Here is a 14218-nt window from a genome sequence, read left to right on the forward strand (position 1 = left end):
AGGCCTCTTCACTATTTGTGGTCTTGAAACTCCCAGTGAAATTAAAGGCAGAAAGCGCAGATTGAAGGCTTGGTTCCAAAGCTGGCAGACCACTGCTTCCACCTCACTCTGTCAAAGCAAGTCATAGTGCCACCAGATTCAAGTGGGTGGAGACATACGCTTTCAGAAGGAGCTGGATTAGCACACTGCAAAGGGCAGTGAACCCAGGGAGGACACTCAGTAGGGGCCCTTACTGTCATGACCTGCCACAGCAACCTCCCTGAAGTACACTCTTCTGGCTCCTGCTTCTGGAATTGGAAGGGTAGTGCTGGCTCCTTATTATTGATGGAGGTTCTCTGGGACCCTGGGTCTCCCCCTGGGACTTGCATCTCCTTCTCTGGCCCTGAAGATGGAGGTGCAGAAGGTAGAGGTCGAATGTGTTGTTTTCTAGATTTTGTGTCATTTAATTTGGAGAGTGGGACCTCATTTTTGCTTTAAGTCCTGATATCTTATTATTGTCTCGCTATTTGCCTGGTTTCTTTTCCAACTCAACTGCAATAAAAAATTAAGTTAATGGAGCATTCTGGCTACGGGGTCAGTAGATTTTACTACAGAAGTACCTAAGGGTTGAGAGCACTGATTCTGGCGCAAGACTATTTGAGTCTGAATCCTGACTCAATTACTTGCTTGCTATGGGACCTGGGGAAAGTGACTTCACCTTCCAATGCCTCAGTTTCCTCCTCCGTAACATGGGGATTATGACACCACGGATGAGGCTATTGGAGGGATGGAGTGAGGTGGGCACTGCAAGCCACTGGAGCAACGCGTGGAACAGCTGGGAAAGTGCCAGATCAGGGCACTTGCACACAGGCCAGGCAGTCTACAGTTTCCGCCATAGATGGTCTTTCTTTTGGGGCAGGGGGTAGGCAGAGGGAGATGGTGGCTTAATTAAAAAGCAGTCTGTAATCTCCCGTAGTATGTCCATGAAACAGCAAAGCCAACATGTGCATGCCTCCTGCTCATAACTGTGTCTCATTTTAGCCCTATTACGAGGTATTTGTGCTTTCGGTATAAATTATAAATCTAAACACATGCAGGGTTTGTTTTTCCCCCAAAGCAGATTCCAACCAGCATGAAACCAGCCAACCCAAATAAATTGTGCACTTAAGTCCATTGTTTCCAGCAACATGTAAACTGTTGGGTTGTAGAGAACTGCTTTGAAGAGGGCTCCCCATTAGTGTTCCGAGCATCAGGGTTCAATTTAGGCAGTGCATATTTGAAGAGTTTACTAGAAGTTTGTGGCAAAGAAAGACACGCATGCTCGGGGAGGGGGGCAAAGGGCTCTTATCAAATTGTACAGGATACATTTAGGCGGTGTTGTCATAAAAGCACGAAATAAAGCAATAGCCCTGAACTCAAGGGGACTCGCAGAATTCCTCAGCTGGGGAAGTCATTCTGGGAATGCAAAGATCGCTTTCAATGTTATGTTTGTAAGGAAATGACAGTCACCAAGTGGAGAATGTCAGGTCCTCGGAGAAACCCTGTGGGCACTCACGTGCAGAGAACTATTTACTTAACTGGAGTTGGTTCTGAAAATATTTGACTCTGGAGGGTCCCAAGGGGAGTGTGGAGGGTGTCTGGGATTTTCTCTCAGGTCGGGACTCGGCCTTTGCTAATCCCCTTAGCTGATAAAGCTCCAGTCTTCGGAGCAGATTCATTCCTCTGCTGAACCAAGGTTTATAGCCCTGGCAGACGCCAGAGCAGGGACCTGTCCTTCTAAAGGTTTCCCCAGCGAAACAGAGCCTTCTTCTATCTGATGAACTGGTAGCTTGTCACAGGAGCAGAGGTGCCTGGAGTGAGGCTGGGTCAAGAGGAGTGTGGAGGAGAGGTCTGGGGATGAAGGATCTGGGTATTTATCTCCAGGAAGAACCCAGCAATGTGACATTCTCAGCAGGACTGAGGGTGGACAGAATCGACAGAGGAGGGGAATATTGATGTCACTAGCAGAAGAACGATGGATTTTACCAAGTAGGCTGAGTTTGGGGGTTTGTTCTTTCTGTTAAGTTCACAGGCCCTTTCACCACCCCAGACTTTGTCCCCACCATCTTGTAGGATGCTGGGCATTCATGGCAGCAATGAGTCCAAAAAGCCAGAAGTGAGGCCATCTGGGTCCCAGTCTGGCTTCTCCATGAGAACTGGACAAATGAGGGAATTTAGCCCTTAATTACGGAGCACTTACTCTGCTCTGGGTTACTAAGCATGCAGTGGCACACAGGGCTGTCCTGGTCAGGATGGACCAGGTGGAGAAGAATGAGGAAACAGGCAATCTCAAGGGATGACACAAAGATGATGATGATGATAACGGCTATTTAAGAGGAGCCAGGCAAGGTCTGCACACTTTCCACATAATGTCTTGTGCTTGTCAAGTTTAGCAGCATCCATGCGCATCACTTTGGGATCCTGATAAAATACAGGATCTAGTCTGGGAGGCCTGGGGTTGGATCTGTGACTCCACTAACAAGCTCCAGTCTACTGGTCCCCAGACTGCATGTTAAGCAGGAAGGTATATTTCATCCAATCCTCAGACCATACCACTGAGGCACTATAGGTATTCCCATTTTACAGACAAAAAAAATGGAAGCCTGGAAAGGTTAAGTGACTTGCCTAAGGTAATACAGCTGGGACAGATAGGCTAGGACCGGACTCCAGGGTCTGGGTGCTTACACAGCTCTACATGATAAGGTATTGAGGATGGCGCCAAGAGGGGCACCGTGCCCAGAGTAGGGGCTCAGAGAGCTCTGGGAGAATGTGCTTCTTGGTAGGCTGCCAGCAGGTTAAGGGTTAAGGTATTAACCAAGTGAGAGCCAAGCAAGGTGCTGAGAGAAGCCCCAGGGTAGAGAATTCCTAGCTGAGGGGCTAGGGGAACCGGAAGGACAGGCTGTGCACAGTAAGAGCACTCGGGTTGTTTGTTCAGGCGAGGGAGCAAAGCAGGAAAACGGGCAGAGACCAAGGTTCTGCAGGGCATAAAAGCTGCCATTTTGGCCTTACCCTGAGGGCCTGAGAAGGAAGGTTCTCTGGAAAGATCACATAACCTTTCTGTTTACTCATCCTTCCCTGGTGACACCCTTCCTTGGGACATTCCCTTCATTCTCAAAGGTGCTGCCCCACCCAGCACTTACTATCTGGCCTGAAATGAGCATTTGGCACTGTGGGTCTCTGTTTACCCGTCTGTCTCCTGCTAGAACATTTCCTCCTTATTCATCTCCATCCCCGAAATGCCCAGCCTGGCCTGTGGGATGACAGCACCTGCCTTGCTTACACCATGAGGATGCTGTGAGGGGAGCCTGGGTGGAGATGGTAAAAGAGTTTGAAAGTACTGGATATGCTGTACCATTTGGAAAGTGTGTGCTCGTGGAAGCTGGGGCTCGTAAGTGGGTTCTGGGGCGATGGGTAGTGAGATCTCCCTGCCAGACCACCTAGTGTCCCCCAAATGCCAGTAACTCAGGCACCACTGTGACAACTCTGGCCATATTCATCCCCAAGGGCTCTCCTATACTTAAGATTTTTCTGTAAACTGATTTACTTCCCGCCCCCCCCCCCGACTTAACTGTAAGAAATCTCAAACCTGCACAGAAGTTGAGTGAAGAGCATCAAGAACACCCATATGTCCCTCCTCTATATCCACCAATTGTCAACATTTTTGCCACAATTGGCTTTCTCCATTTCTCTCCGGTTCTACATGTTAAAAAACAGCATGGGCCTATTTTTATCCGAGTTCATTACAAATATTTAAATAAACTTTAAAATTTAGTCTCATTTTTTTACAAAAAACCTGCAAAGAAAGTACAGGGAACTCTTCTATACCCTGCCCCTGACTTCCAGCCATCGTTGACATCCTATGTTACTATGGTACATCTGCCATGATCAATGAACCACTATGAATATGTTATTGTTAACTCTACTCCATGTCCTATTAGGATTTTGTTCATTCTCCCCTTATCTGGTGGACTTACTTTTAAACTTTAAAATATTAAGAACAGGAAAGTATCAATGGAAAAACCATCATCACTTGCCAGACACCGTCATAGCTAGACACTGTTGGTTGCTGAATGATTGAAGCCTGAGGCCTGCTTTCTCTTTGTTAAACAGATTAGTAAATGCTGGAAAGGTGGTCAGATCAGATGGGTATAAAGCTGAGACTTCCTCACAGGCCAAATGGGATTGAAAGAGCAGCACATCGGGAATATGAGGGCTTTCCACCGGGAGGTTCAGCATTGTGTTGGGCCCAGTCTGTGCAGCAACTAAAGTCGCCTTGGGCACTGACCCTGTGTAAGCCCTGGGCATGGTCTCTCTCTGCCCCATGTTCTGACAACTGGACACCCCACATCTGAGACAGCGTGTCTCCAAACCTGGAGCTTCCTTCCACGCTGGAGGACGTCACTTGTCTTCTCGCTCCCCTAGCTCAGTTCTGGAAGCCAACAGGCATGCGACATGTGAAGAATCCCATCAATAGCACAGGAGGGGCACCTTGCATGGAACACAAGGTTGAGTGCCCATTGTGTCTCTCATGTCATCAGTGATGGGGGAGCAGACAATCTAAACTGTTCAGTAAGCCCTTTCTCTCTGTGAGGCCTGAACTTGTTCATACTCAACCCTGGCAAGCATTTCAAAATGATTTTCATGTTTTATAAGTTAGAGTAGGTGACACGGTTTCCTGAAATCAAGTCAGCACTATTTAAAACTTTCCTTTCTGATATGTATCTACTGTCCTCATTTCCAGGAGACCTAAGCTCCCGACAGAGTCACCAGGACCACTCTCCTGCTCTTGAGGGATTTCTGCTCTGTGACAAGTCCCTGCTGGCTCAGGGGTCCCACATCTGAGTGGAGGTGATCACACTTGAGTGTCTGTAGAATTTCTGGGTTCTCCCTTCAGCATGACTGTTGATTTCTCAGTGGACATATTGTAGAACTCTTTGAATTAGTCTAAGCAGGTGCATGCTTGGATGAAAGTTTCTCCACACCTGGGTGCAGAGGAGGAAGCTGCTTGGGACACAGGCAATAGATGAATCCATTTTCATTTTTCAAAATGAAACTGTTACAGGGAAGAGCACCATCCTTAAACTGTTTTGCCCCCCTTCTTCCCAGAGGTAATGGCCCAGTTTGGTTTAAATCCTTTAAGACTTTTCAGGCTTGATACATGTTTCCGTAGTATCTCATTCCTTTTGTGTGTACGAAGCAAGGGGTGGGGGGTTTACACAGTCAGGATTATGCCAAATGTATCATCTTGACCCCCTTTTCACTCAGTAATATGTCTTGGGAGACTGACTTCTTTTTTTTTTTTTTGGAGACTGACTTCTCTTGTTACCTACCAACTTAGCTCATTCTTGTTAAGCTGCTGCCCACTGAGCCACAGCATGACTCTTCCGCATTCTGTGTGATTGTTTTTTGATGGATGTTTACATTATTTTCAATTGTTTTCTATGATAAACTTTTTTTTTTTTTTTAAGCAGACCTGTGTGTGCAAGCCTCCTTGGGCACATGCATAAGTTATGTTCTGGGTGGCAGGCATATATACTCATTTCTGGTTTTCAAAGGTTTTGCCAAATTACCCTTCAGAGTATACACATACACATACACATACACATACACATACTCTGTGTGTTTGTGGGGAGGAGTGTCAGTTACTATTCTTTGGGGCTGCTTATTTCTGGTTTCTTGTCTCCAGTGGCTGTAGGGTGGAAGGGAGCCAAGGAGAGGGAGAGAGAAATTCATCTCTAGGTGTTACAGGCTGGTTGGTTCCATGGAGCCAGGCCTCTCTGCGGTGGTGGTCAATGAGGGCTTTGTTCCTGGGTCCATCCCTGAGCAGAATCTGAAAGCTGCTGTGCCAAGGTGACGAAGGGAGCCCTTCATGTGTCATGCCTAGGCCCCACCCCCTGACTGAGACACATCAAGTCTGTAGGAGTCATACATACAAATGTAGCAGGGGCAGTGGGAGTTGGGGGAAGAGCCTAAAAAAATTAGGTTGGAAATCAAGGAAAAAAGGCAGTAAAAAAAGCTGACCACTAGCTCTAAAGACGTAAAGGGAAGATGCCAAGCTAATTCACATCCCAAGAGAAGTGGGAGGTGCAGAGGGGACGATGGGGCTGAAGGAAACCAGGACCACAGGATGGGGTGTGTGGAGCATCAGATCCGGGCAGACAGAGGGGGACCCATGGGGGAGAGGGAAGAGAGGAGGAGAAGGAGGAGGAGTGAGGAGAGGACATGAAAGTGGCAAGGTAAGAAGAAGAGGCGGAGGCAGAGGAGAGAGGGCGAGGCTGTGTCCCTGTCTGTTTGTGATTAGCACACAGCCCGGCGCAGAATGGAGTAAACAGAAACTTCCAGGCGTCCCCACACCCCCCTCTGAGGCGAAGCAGAAATCAGATGCTCCGTGATTAATCGTAGAGAGTTCAGGACACAACCACAAGCGCTGTGCGGACTTGAAATTAGCTGCCTTTTCCCGTCCCATTGCCAAGATGGGAGTGGGGGGTGGGACGTGAAGCGGTGGGGGCCCCGCCTGCTGGGGGCCAGCATGGAACTCTCCCTGGCAGAGCTCAGTGACACTGACGGGCAATCGGCCGCGGCCAGAGCAGCAGGCAGCATCCGGGGAGAGCGGGCCGGCCGGCGGGGGGCCCCAAGCAGGCTTCCTAGAACCCCGGCTCCACGGCTGCCTGCGCCCTGACACAGGCCAGATAACAGCCGGGTTGCGCTATCAGAGCCCGGCAGTGCGCTGTCCCCGCCCGTCCCTCCGCTCCGCAACGAAGACTGGGGGACAGTGGGCTCCTTGGAAGCAACCTCCGGAGAGAGTGGCTAGTCGGGAAGGGCTTCCCGGAGTCTGAGCTCAACTCTTGCAGTGGATGGGAGTCGACGCTCACCTCGGCGCCAGAGGAAGCCAGGCTGCCGGCAGGAGGACGTGTGACCCAGCCTGAATGCCCATACCTGCTAGATGGTGAGTGAGGCTGGTGTGTGGACCAGACGCTAGAGGGAGGTGAGGGGTGAGGAGGACAGCACTTGCTCACACTCTACCCTGGAACTCCACCACAGAAGGGAGCCTGAGAGGAGGCAGGATGGGCTTGCTGTGTGGCTTTGGGCAAGTTCTCTCCCCTTCCTGGGCCTCCATCTGTCCATCTCTGAAATTGAGTGGTTGGAATAGTTAATCTTTAAGGAGCTTTTACTATGACTGTGTTTCTTGAGTACCTGCCATATGCCAAGTACTGTGCTAGGCATTTACGAAGCTCTGATAGCTCATGGATACCCACAAGCCTCCCATGGGGCAAGTATTATTACCCTCCTGGTACACTGAACAGAGGCTCAGAGAAGTCAAGTAACTTGCCCAAGGTCACACAGCTGACCAGTAGCAGAGGTCAGCATCAGATCTTGGTCTTTCTGACTTGACTTGCACTGAATTCTCCACTTCCAGTAGTCTGTATTCTGTTCTATGATTCCGTGATCTCCCCATGAATGAGGGGTCCAGGAGGAGAGAGTGTCAAAGGGAGGATTACCTGTAGGAGGCAGGCAGAGAGGTCAGGACAGAGGCAGCCCCGGGGTGAGCAGCCTTCACCTCTGGACCGGTGGGGGCACGCATCCTGGGCAGGGGCTCCCGACTGGAAAGAAGAGTGCCCGATGCCGTGTGTTGTGTGGGCCACGCTGCTATAGGAGGCTCCTGGGGGTGGGAGAGGAGGGTTAACATCAGGCAGGGGTGGAGAAAGCTGGGCGTGGGACGAGTGGCACATGCCTCCACTAGGTTTTGTTCCAATTTTATTTTGCTTTTCCAAAAATCTGTTTCAAATCATTTTGGGCCCCCACTGCTCCTCTGGACGAAACAGAATTGTGAAACACATACAGAGCTTTCCACACGCCTCCCTTGGGAGGGATCACGTATTAATATTATCAGAGGCTATTTACATATACATCCCCACAGCTGTGGCAGCAGCAGCAGCCAGAGAGATATGATGCAGATCAAGTCAGTGAGTGTCTCCCTAGCACTAAGGAGGAGGATGCCCATTACACCCAAGAGCCTGAGAAAATGAGAGCAGGGTGAGGCAGGTGGGAAATCTCTCGGGGCCAGGCATCTGGGCAGAGATGGAGATCCCAGCACCCAGATGCAGCCTCTTCTTTTCTCTCCTCTTGGAAAATTCTACCCTGCAGCAGCTCTGTTCTGACTCAGACCTCCCTTCCTTTTGGGGATTGACTCAGGCCCTCTGACTTGGGCTCAAGTAGAGACCTGAGTGGGGGTCCCGGGCAATACCCCCAGTCCCAGGCACACCAGGATGACTGGTCATCCCACTCACTTCTGCTCTTGATTTTTCTTGTAACCTTGAACAAGACACCTCCCCCCTTTAGGCCTCTGTTTCCTCATCTGTAAAACGAAAGGATTATTTTAGGAAATCTCTCAAATCTCTTTGCAATTCTAAAATTCTGTGAGTCTGGTTGGAGGGCACTTAAGTTCTCAACAAGCTGAGAGAAGATGAAGGTCTCCCACAAGCCTGCCCCCAGGGAGGGTGCTGGAGGAGGTGGCAGGAAGGTAGGCTTGAAGAAGGGACTGATGACCTGCAGTGCCTTGTTACGGACACTGCGAGCTTCTGAGGAGCTGAATGGATTGCCTTCATGGGGAGTGACTGAACCCAGATGCATGCTGGCTGTAAGCCCTTACCTTCTCTGCATCAGCTCAGCACTGCTCCAGGGTCCCCCAGTTCTCTCTAGGGAGCAGCAAAGGGGTGTCCCACATGTGCCCCCAAACTGGGCTCTTGCCCTGCTTGTCCTCCCTTGCAACTCTCAAAGCCCCCGCCCTTTCAGTACCTGAGCTGCTCTGGGTTCTGGGTAGAGGGAGGGACTAACTTCCTCCCCACCTTGTGACCCTCTTGGCCACGTGGTCCCTACACAGTGGTGTGCTGGAGCCAGCTTGTACCAGCTCTTGAAAGCCAATGGTCAGATTTTCAGAAATTTGGTGAACTGTTGCTACACAGAGCCACTACTAAAAATTAAATTTCACAGACCTGCAATTAAATAAATGGTGTTATAAAGGTAACAAATACTCACTGCTCATCACTTTCCATGTCTGAAAGGACATTTGCTGCTCTGTGGGCTCCTGAGGTTATTTTCGTCCACATTGTCTGTCTGGTGGAAGCTCTGGCAGTGAGCTGTTACACATCTCTTCCCAAGTCCGCATATAGTGGTTTCAGGTTGGTGGCCTGGGAAATCGGCCACAATGGGAGTCGTTACACCGTGGGAACTGGTAACGGTCCAACTCAGGGCTCAGTTTAATGTTGTGCTGATCATCTAGATTGAAGGAAGGAGACAGGAAAAGTTAATGATGCAGAGAGAGTGCCATCTCGCCTCTGTGGCTGTTACATTGTCAATAGCACGAAAATGAAGGCACTTGCTCACTTCGTGGATACACTTCATTGTATCACTTTTGTCTGACTCCTTAAACCAAAGAAAATATCAACCAGCCTGGAACTACCCTCACTCATCACTTGGAAGTGTAGGCTGACTACAGACACAAAGGTTGGGGGCAAAAATCAACAAACCCCTTCTGTGTGACTCAGTTGAATATATGAAACTTATAAAAGGGGGGACTGCAAATTTTATTTTTATTTGTAAACTATGTGATGCACATTCTTTACTTCAGCACCATCCATAATAAACCTAAGTGTGGGGGCAGCCCCGGTGGCTCAGCGGTTTAGCGTTGCCTTCAGCCCAAGGCATGATCCTGGAGACCTGGGATCGAGTCTCACGTCAGGCTCCCTTCCCTGCATGAAGCCTGCTTCTCCCTCTGCCTGCGTCTCTGCCTCTCTTCTCTCTCAATGTGTCTCTCATGAATAAAATAAAATCTAAAAAAAAAAAAACCTAAGCGTGTGTCTATGTGCATGTGCACATGTGTACGTGCATATATTTGTATGTACACACCGTGTGCACATGCATGCACACATGCACACACAGAATGTTATCTTCCCTGGAGCACCAATCGCTAGCCTTTACCAGCATACTACTGGCCCCACAGCACCTATGCTTGTGCCCAGGGTCTCAGAAATCCTGGCATGGACCATCCTCAGCCCTTACCCAAAGGGAGTCAAACTCCAGGCACAGCCTGGACACAAACACCTCAGCTTCCTCCTCTTGCCTAAAATGTACCAACAGCCCAACTCCTTACTCCTGTTCTGAGCATTGGAAGGGAAGCAGAGACAGGGCTGGGTAGGCGGTGTTGTCTGCACAGGCCACATCTGGGACCCAGCGCAGGCGGCGGCGGCCCTGGGCTCCTCACTGCATTCACTGGCTCTGCGTGCAGGGGCATTGCTGGCGATCCATCCGGGCAGCTCCCTGTTAATTCCATCTGCTTACAGGCTTGCTCCCGCCGTACTTCATTTTCATGTGCAAAGCATGATTCTCTAATAGAAACGGCATCTTGGAACAAGTAGAAGGAACAGCTAAGCCAAACCTATAGGAAAGTTAAGACAACTTTCTATTTTTAGAAACCCTGGGAGCCAGGTGGGCCCTTTCCAGTTCTCCCAAGCCAGCGAGCAGGAGAGGAAAGTATTTCTCATTCCTGAGTTCCGTCTCTTACAGTCGAGGCCGAGGAGGAGGCCTAGGTGGGGACGCTGGCTAAGAGAAGCTCAGCTATGATGGCAAGAGTGGAGCCAGGCTCACAGCAATTTTCAAAATAATTTAAAATGGGTTTTATAATTATTATATTCTGTGCGCTTGGAAGGGCAATCCTGAGTTTTGGTGTCAGTGGCTCCCACTCTAGGCAGCCACGTTAAGTCAGGTGTCTATTCTTCCAGACTATTCATTCACTCATTTTCACACCTTCCTTTTTTTGTAATTTTAATTTTTTAAAAATATTTTATTTATTCATTCATGATAGACATAGAGAGAGAGAGAGGCAGAGACACAGGCAGAGGGAGAAGCGGGCTCCATGCAGGGAGCCCGATGTGGGACTCGATCCCGGGACTCCAGGATCGCGCCCTGGGCCAAAGGCAGGTACTAAACTGGTGAGCCACCCAGGGATCCCTGTAATTTTAATTTTCAAAAATGGGATTACTCTATACATCCTATACATTTTATTCTGCATCTTCCTGTTTCCACTTGACAATATATCCTGGGTGTTCATCTGCATGGAGACCTAAAACATTCCTTTCAATGCCTGCCTATCAGAAATCCCAGGAGGCTGGAAGAAGGGACCTATTTTGGTAACCATATCTCTACTTTCTAACCAGGTCTCAAACTTTCCTGACCCCGAAACATACAGGTAGAACCCAGCTGCTTCCACTTCTCAGTAAAAAGAAATTCTATTGGCTTTCCCTTCAACCTGTATCTGGAAGCTGACGGCTTCCTGTCACCTCCCCTGCCTTCAGCCTGGTCCAATAGGCCATTTCTCTCTGGGCTATTATAGTTGTCTCTCCACTGGTGTCTGCTTCTCTTGTGTCTCTGACAGTCTGTTCTCTATCTGGAGGCAGCAGGATCCTGTTAAAATAAAATCAGATCCTGTCCTACCTCTGTTCAGAACACTCTCCTGCCCTCAGTCCTGGGCCCACCTCATCCAGAGGCCAAGTCCTGACCATGCCTGTAAGGCCTTGTAGGTCCTGGACCTCATCTCCCCTGCTCTCCCTCTTGCCACACTTACTGTTCTCAATTATGCCAGGCACAGTCCTGCCTCAGGACCTTTGTACTTGCTTTCCTCTCTGCCTGGGACACTGATTCTCCAGATCTCCACACAGCTCCTCCCTTACCACTTACCACCATCGAGCATACTATATATTTTTCTTTTCTTAGATGTCCCCTACTGGCATAGGAGTTTCCTGAGGGTACAGATTTTTTTTTTTTTGGCCAATTTTGTGCAGTGTTATATTCCATAGTAGGCACTCAATAAACTTGTGGAAATACCTGCTTTGCTATGTTGAGTGACAAGGCCTTCTGGGAGAACCAGGAATTAGGGTCTCCAGGAATGTGGCTAGAGAGCCACATACTACATTTCACTTTTGAATACCACATTTTAATAGCCTCTGTCAACTCACACTGTGGCTGTTCATTTGCATAACAATCAGAGTCACTGTAGCCATACATCATCAGATGCACTGTCAAACAACCCAGGCACAGATTCTGGACTCCTCACATGGCTCCTGCACTCACCTGTCTCATCTGTCTCAGGCTTTGAGGGCCCTATAAACATCATCTCCCACATCTGATTTCAGATACACTGGGAGTCAGAGAGGTTATGGGGACTTTGTTTTTTTTAAGATTTTATTTATTCATGAGAGATGCAGAAAGAGAGAGGCAGAGACACAGGCAGAGGGAGAAGCAGGCTCTATGCAGGGAGCCAGATGTGGGACTCGATCCTGGGACTCCAGGATCACGCCCTGGGTTGAAGGCAGACACTCAACCACTGAGCTACCCAGGCATCCTGGGGACTCTGCTATAGGATTCTGTTGTGGCCAGGTGGCTGCTACTGTGCTGTCCCTTGAACTGAACCCGCCACCCCCGCTCCACCCCTGCTCCTCTGAGGAGAACACCCAGCACTGCCTTCCAAATGAGTAAGGGAAGGGGAAGACCCTACAGATGGGAGTATGTGGAGGAGGGCATACATGTGCCCTCCAAATGAACCACTGGATGCCCCCTTCCCCTTCACCAGGGACCAGACAGTCCTATGCCTGATTAATAGCAGACGGAATGGCCAAAGGCCTTGTGCACTTGCCCAGAAACCTCCATTATATCCCTGGTCCCCAAATCCTAGTCAAGAAGGCCTTCCTCCATACTCAAAAAAATCAATCTTAGGTGGAAATGAATGAATCATAACCTCTTTAGGACACAGTGAAAGAGGCTCCTGAACTGCCCTGCCCTATTCACCCTTCCACCCAGCAGTCTAACTATATTTATAAAATAAAACCCCCCATATAGCCACCACCCAGTCTGGGAACTAAAACTTTGACAACAATCTATACCTACTTACATGTTCTTTCCCACCATAGTAGCTAAGATCTTGAATTTTGCGTTAATCTTTTTATGGCTTTTTATTTATTCTTAGTTTTTTTTGATGGGGGGAGGGAAGAGGGAGAGAGAATCTCAAGTGAGCTCCATGCACAGCACAGAGCCTGACACCGGGCTCTATCCCCGGACCCTGAGATCATGACCTGAGACAAAATCAAGAGCTGGATGCTTAACCGATGGGAGCCTTTCCATGGCTTTTTTAAAAACCGTGGTAAAAGATACATATAAAAAGATATATTGTTGTCTTGTGCCACTGTTTTCATAAACCAGATTTTCAAAATTTGTCACTAAAATTTATCCACGTGGTTGCCCCTGGCTCCTTGCCTCTTCATTTCCCACCGCTGTATGCTATCACGTGGCATACCATGACTGGTTTCCCTTGTCTACTGGCAAGTGGGTTGTTTCCCACCGTGTGCCTGCTATCAGAAGAGGGTACTGCTCTGAGCATCCTTGCACCTGTCCCAGGGCACACATGTTGGCGCGTGTCTCACGGGTATACCCAGACGCAGAACTGCTGGGCTGCAGGGAATATGAAATGATGCACCCAACTATTTTCCACTGTGGCTCTGCCAAGTCACATGCGCCCTCGACCATGTGGCATTTGTCTGATGGCTTACTTTTTGCCACTTGAATGAGTGGAATTTCCCCTGGATCTCGACCACCACCACCATGGACAGGCTTGGTGGCTATTAACTGTGTATCTCCAGGTTTAAGAATAGCCAAAAGCCTTGAATGGACCGCAGGTTTGTGATGTCCCCCATCTTTGTGGTAGAGCCGCTCCTGAAGGGAACGGAGCCTGAAAGCAACACTACAGGAAGGAAAATGTGGAGAAGGGATTCTAGACCTTGCCCTTCCCTCCACCTGCCTTTACTTATTCTGGTACTTTTTTTTTTTTTTAAGATTTTATTTGAGAAAGGGAAAGAACACGAGTGAGGGTGAGGGGCAGATCCACCACTGAGTCCCAGGACCCTGGGATCATGACCTGAACAGAAGGCAAATGCCCAACCCACTGAGCCACCCAGGGGCGCCTATTTAGTCTGGTTCTCATCATGTGTGGGACACGGAATGAGGAGGATAGGGACAAATCCTCACTCAGGACTGGTACTATTGCTCACTCTACCTGTATTGCTGTTAATCCATTCAACCTCTCAGATCCCACAAATGGAGGTGCCCTCATAGGCCCCACTTCACAGATATGGAAACTGAGGAGCAGAGAGGT

The 14218-nt window shown here is 49.1% G+C and overlaps 1 protein-coding gene and 1 long non-coding RNA gene across 4 annotated transcripts in view; one reads left to right on the plus strand and one right to left on the minus strand.

Annotated features, from left to right (window-relative positions):
• Window positions 1–14218, minus strand: part of LOC129498670 (uncharacterized) — a 40690-nt gene that overhangs the window by 19789 nt on the left and 6683 nt on the right. The window contains exons 2-3 of the long non-coding RNA XR_008662172.1: window positions 9055–9294; window positions 7518–7678 (exon numbers count right to left, since the gene is read on the minus strand). This is a non-coding gene — a long non-coding RNA (uncharacterized LOC129498670). The remainder of the gene's footprint in view (window positions 1–7517; window positions 7679–9054; window positions 9295–14218) is intronic.
• The window catches only part of RIPOR3 (RIPOR family member 3), a 73786-nt gene continuing 65918 nt past the window's right edge, over window positions 6351–14218 (plus strand). For 2 of the 3 annotated variants that reach the window (XM_055308151.1, XM_055308141.1), the window contains exon 1: window positions 6352–6964. Coding sequence is in view for 1 of the 3 variants with exons in the window: in XM_055308133.1 (XP_055164108.1) it covers window positions 6962–6964 (3 nt within the window). In the remaining 2 variants the exon portion in view is untranslated. Of the gene's footprint in view, window positions 6965–14218 lie in introns of all 3 variants that reach the window. The other variant, XM_055308133.1, reaches the window with a different exon arrangement.

The sequence above is a fragment of the Nyctereutes procyonoides genome, unplaced genomic scaffold (genome assembly GCF_905146905.1).
Source record: "Nyctereutes procyonoides isolate TBG_1078 unplaced genomic scaffold, NYPRO_anot_genome, whole genome shotgun sequence".
In the NCBI taxonomy this organism is placed as follows: Eukaryota; Metazoa; Chordata; class Mammalia; order Carnivora; family Canidae; genus Nyctereutes; species Nyctereutes procyonoides.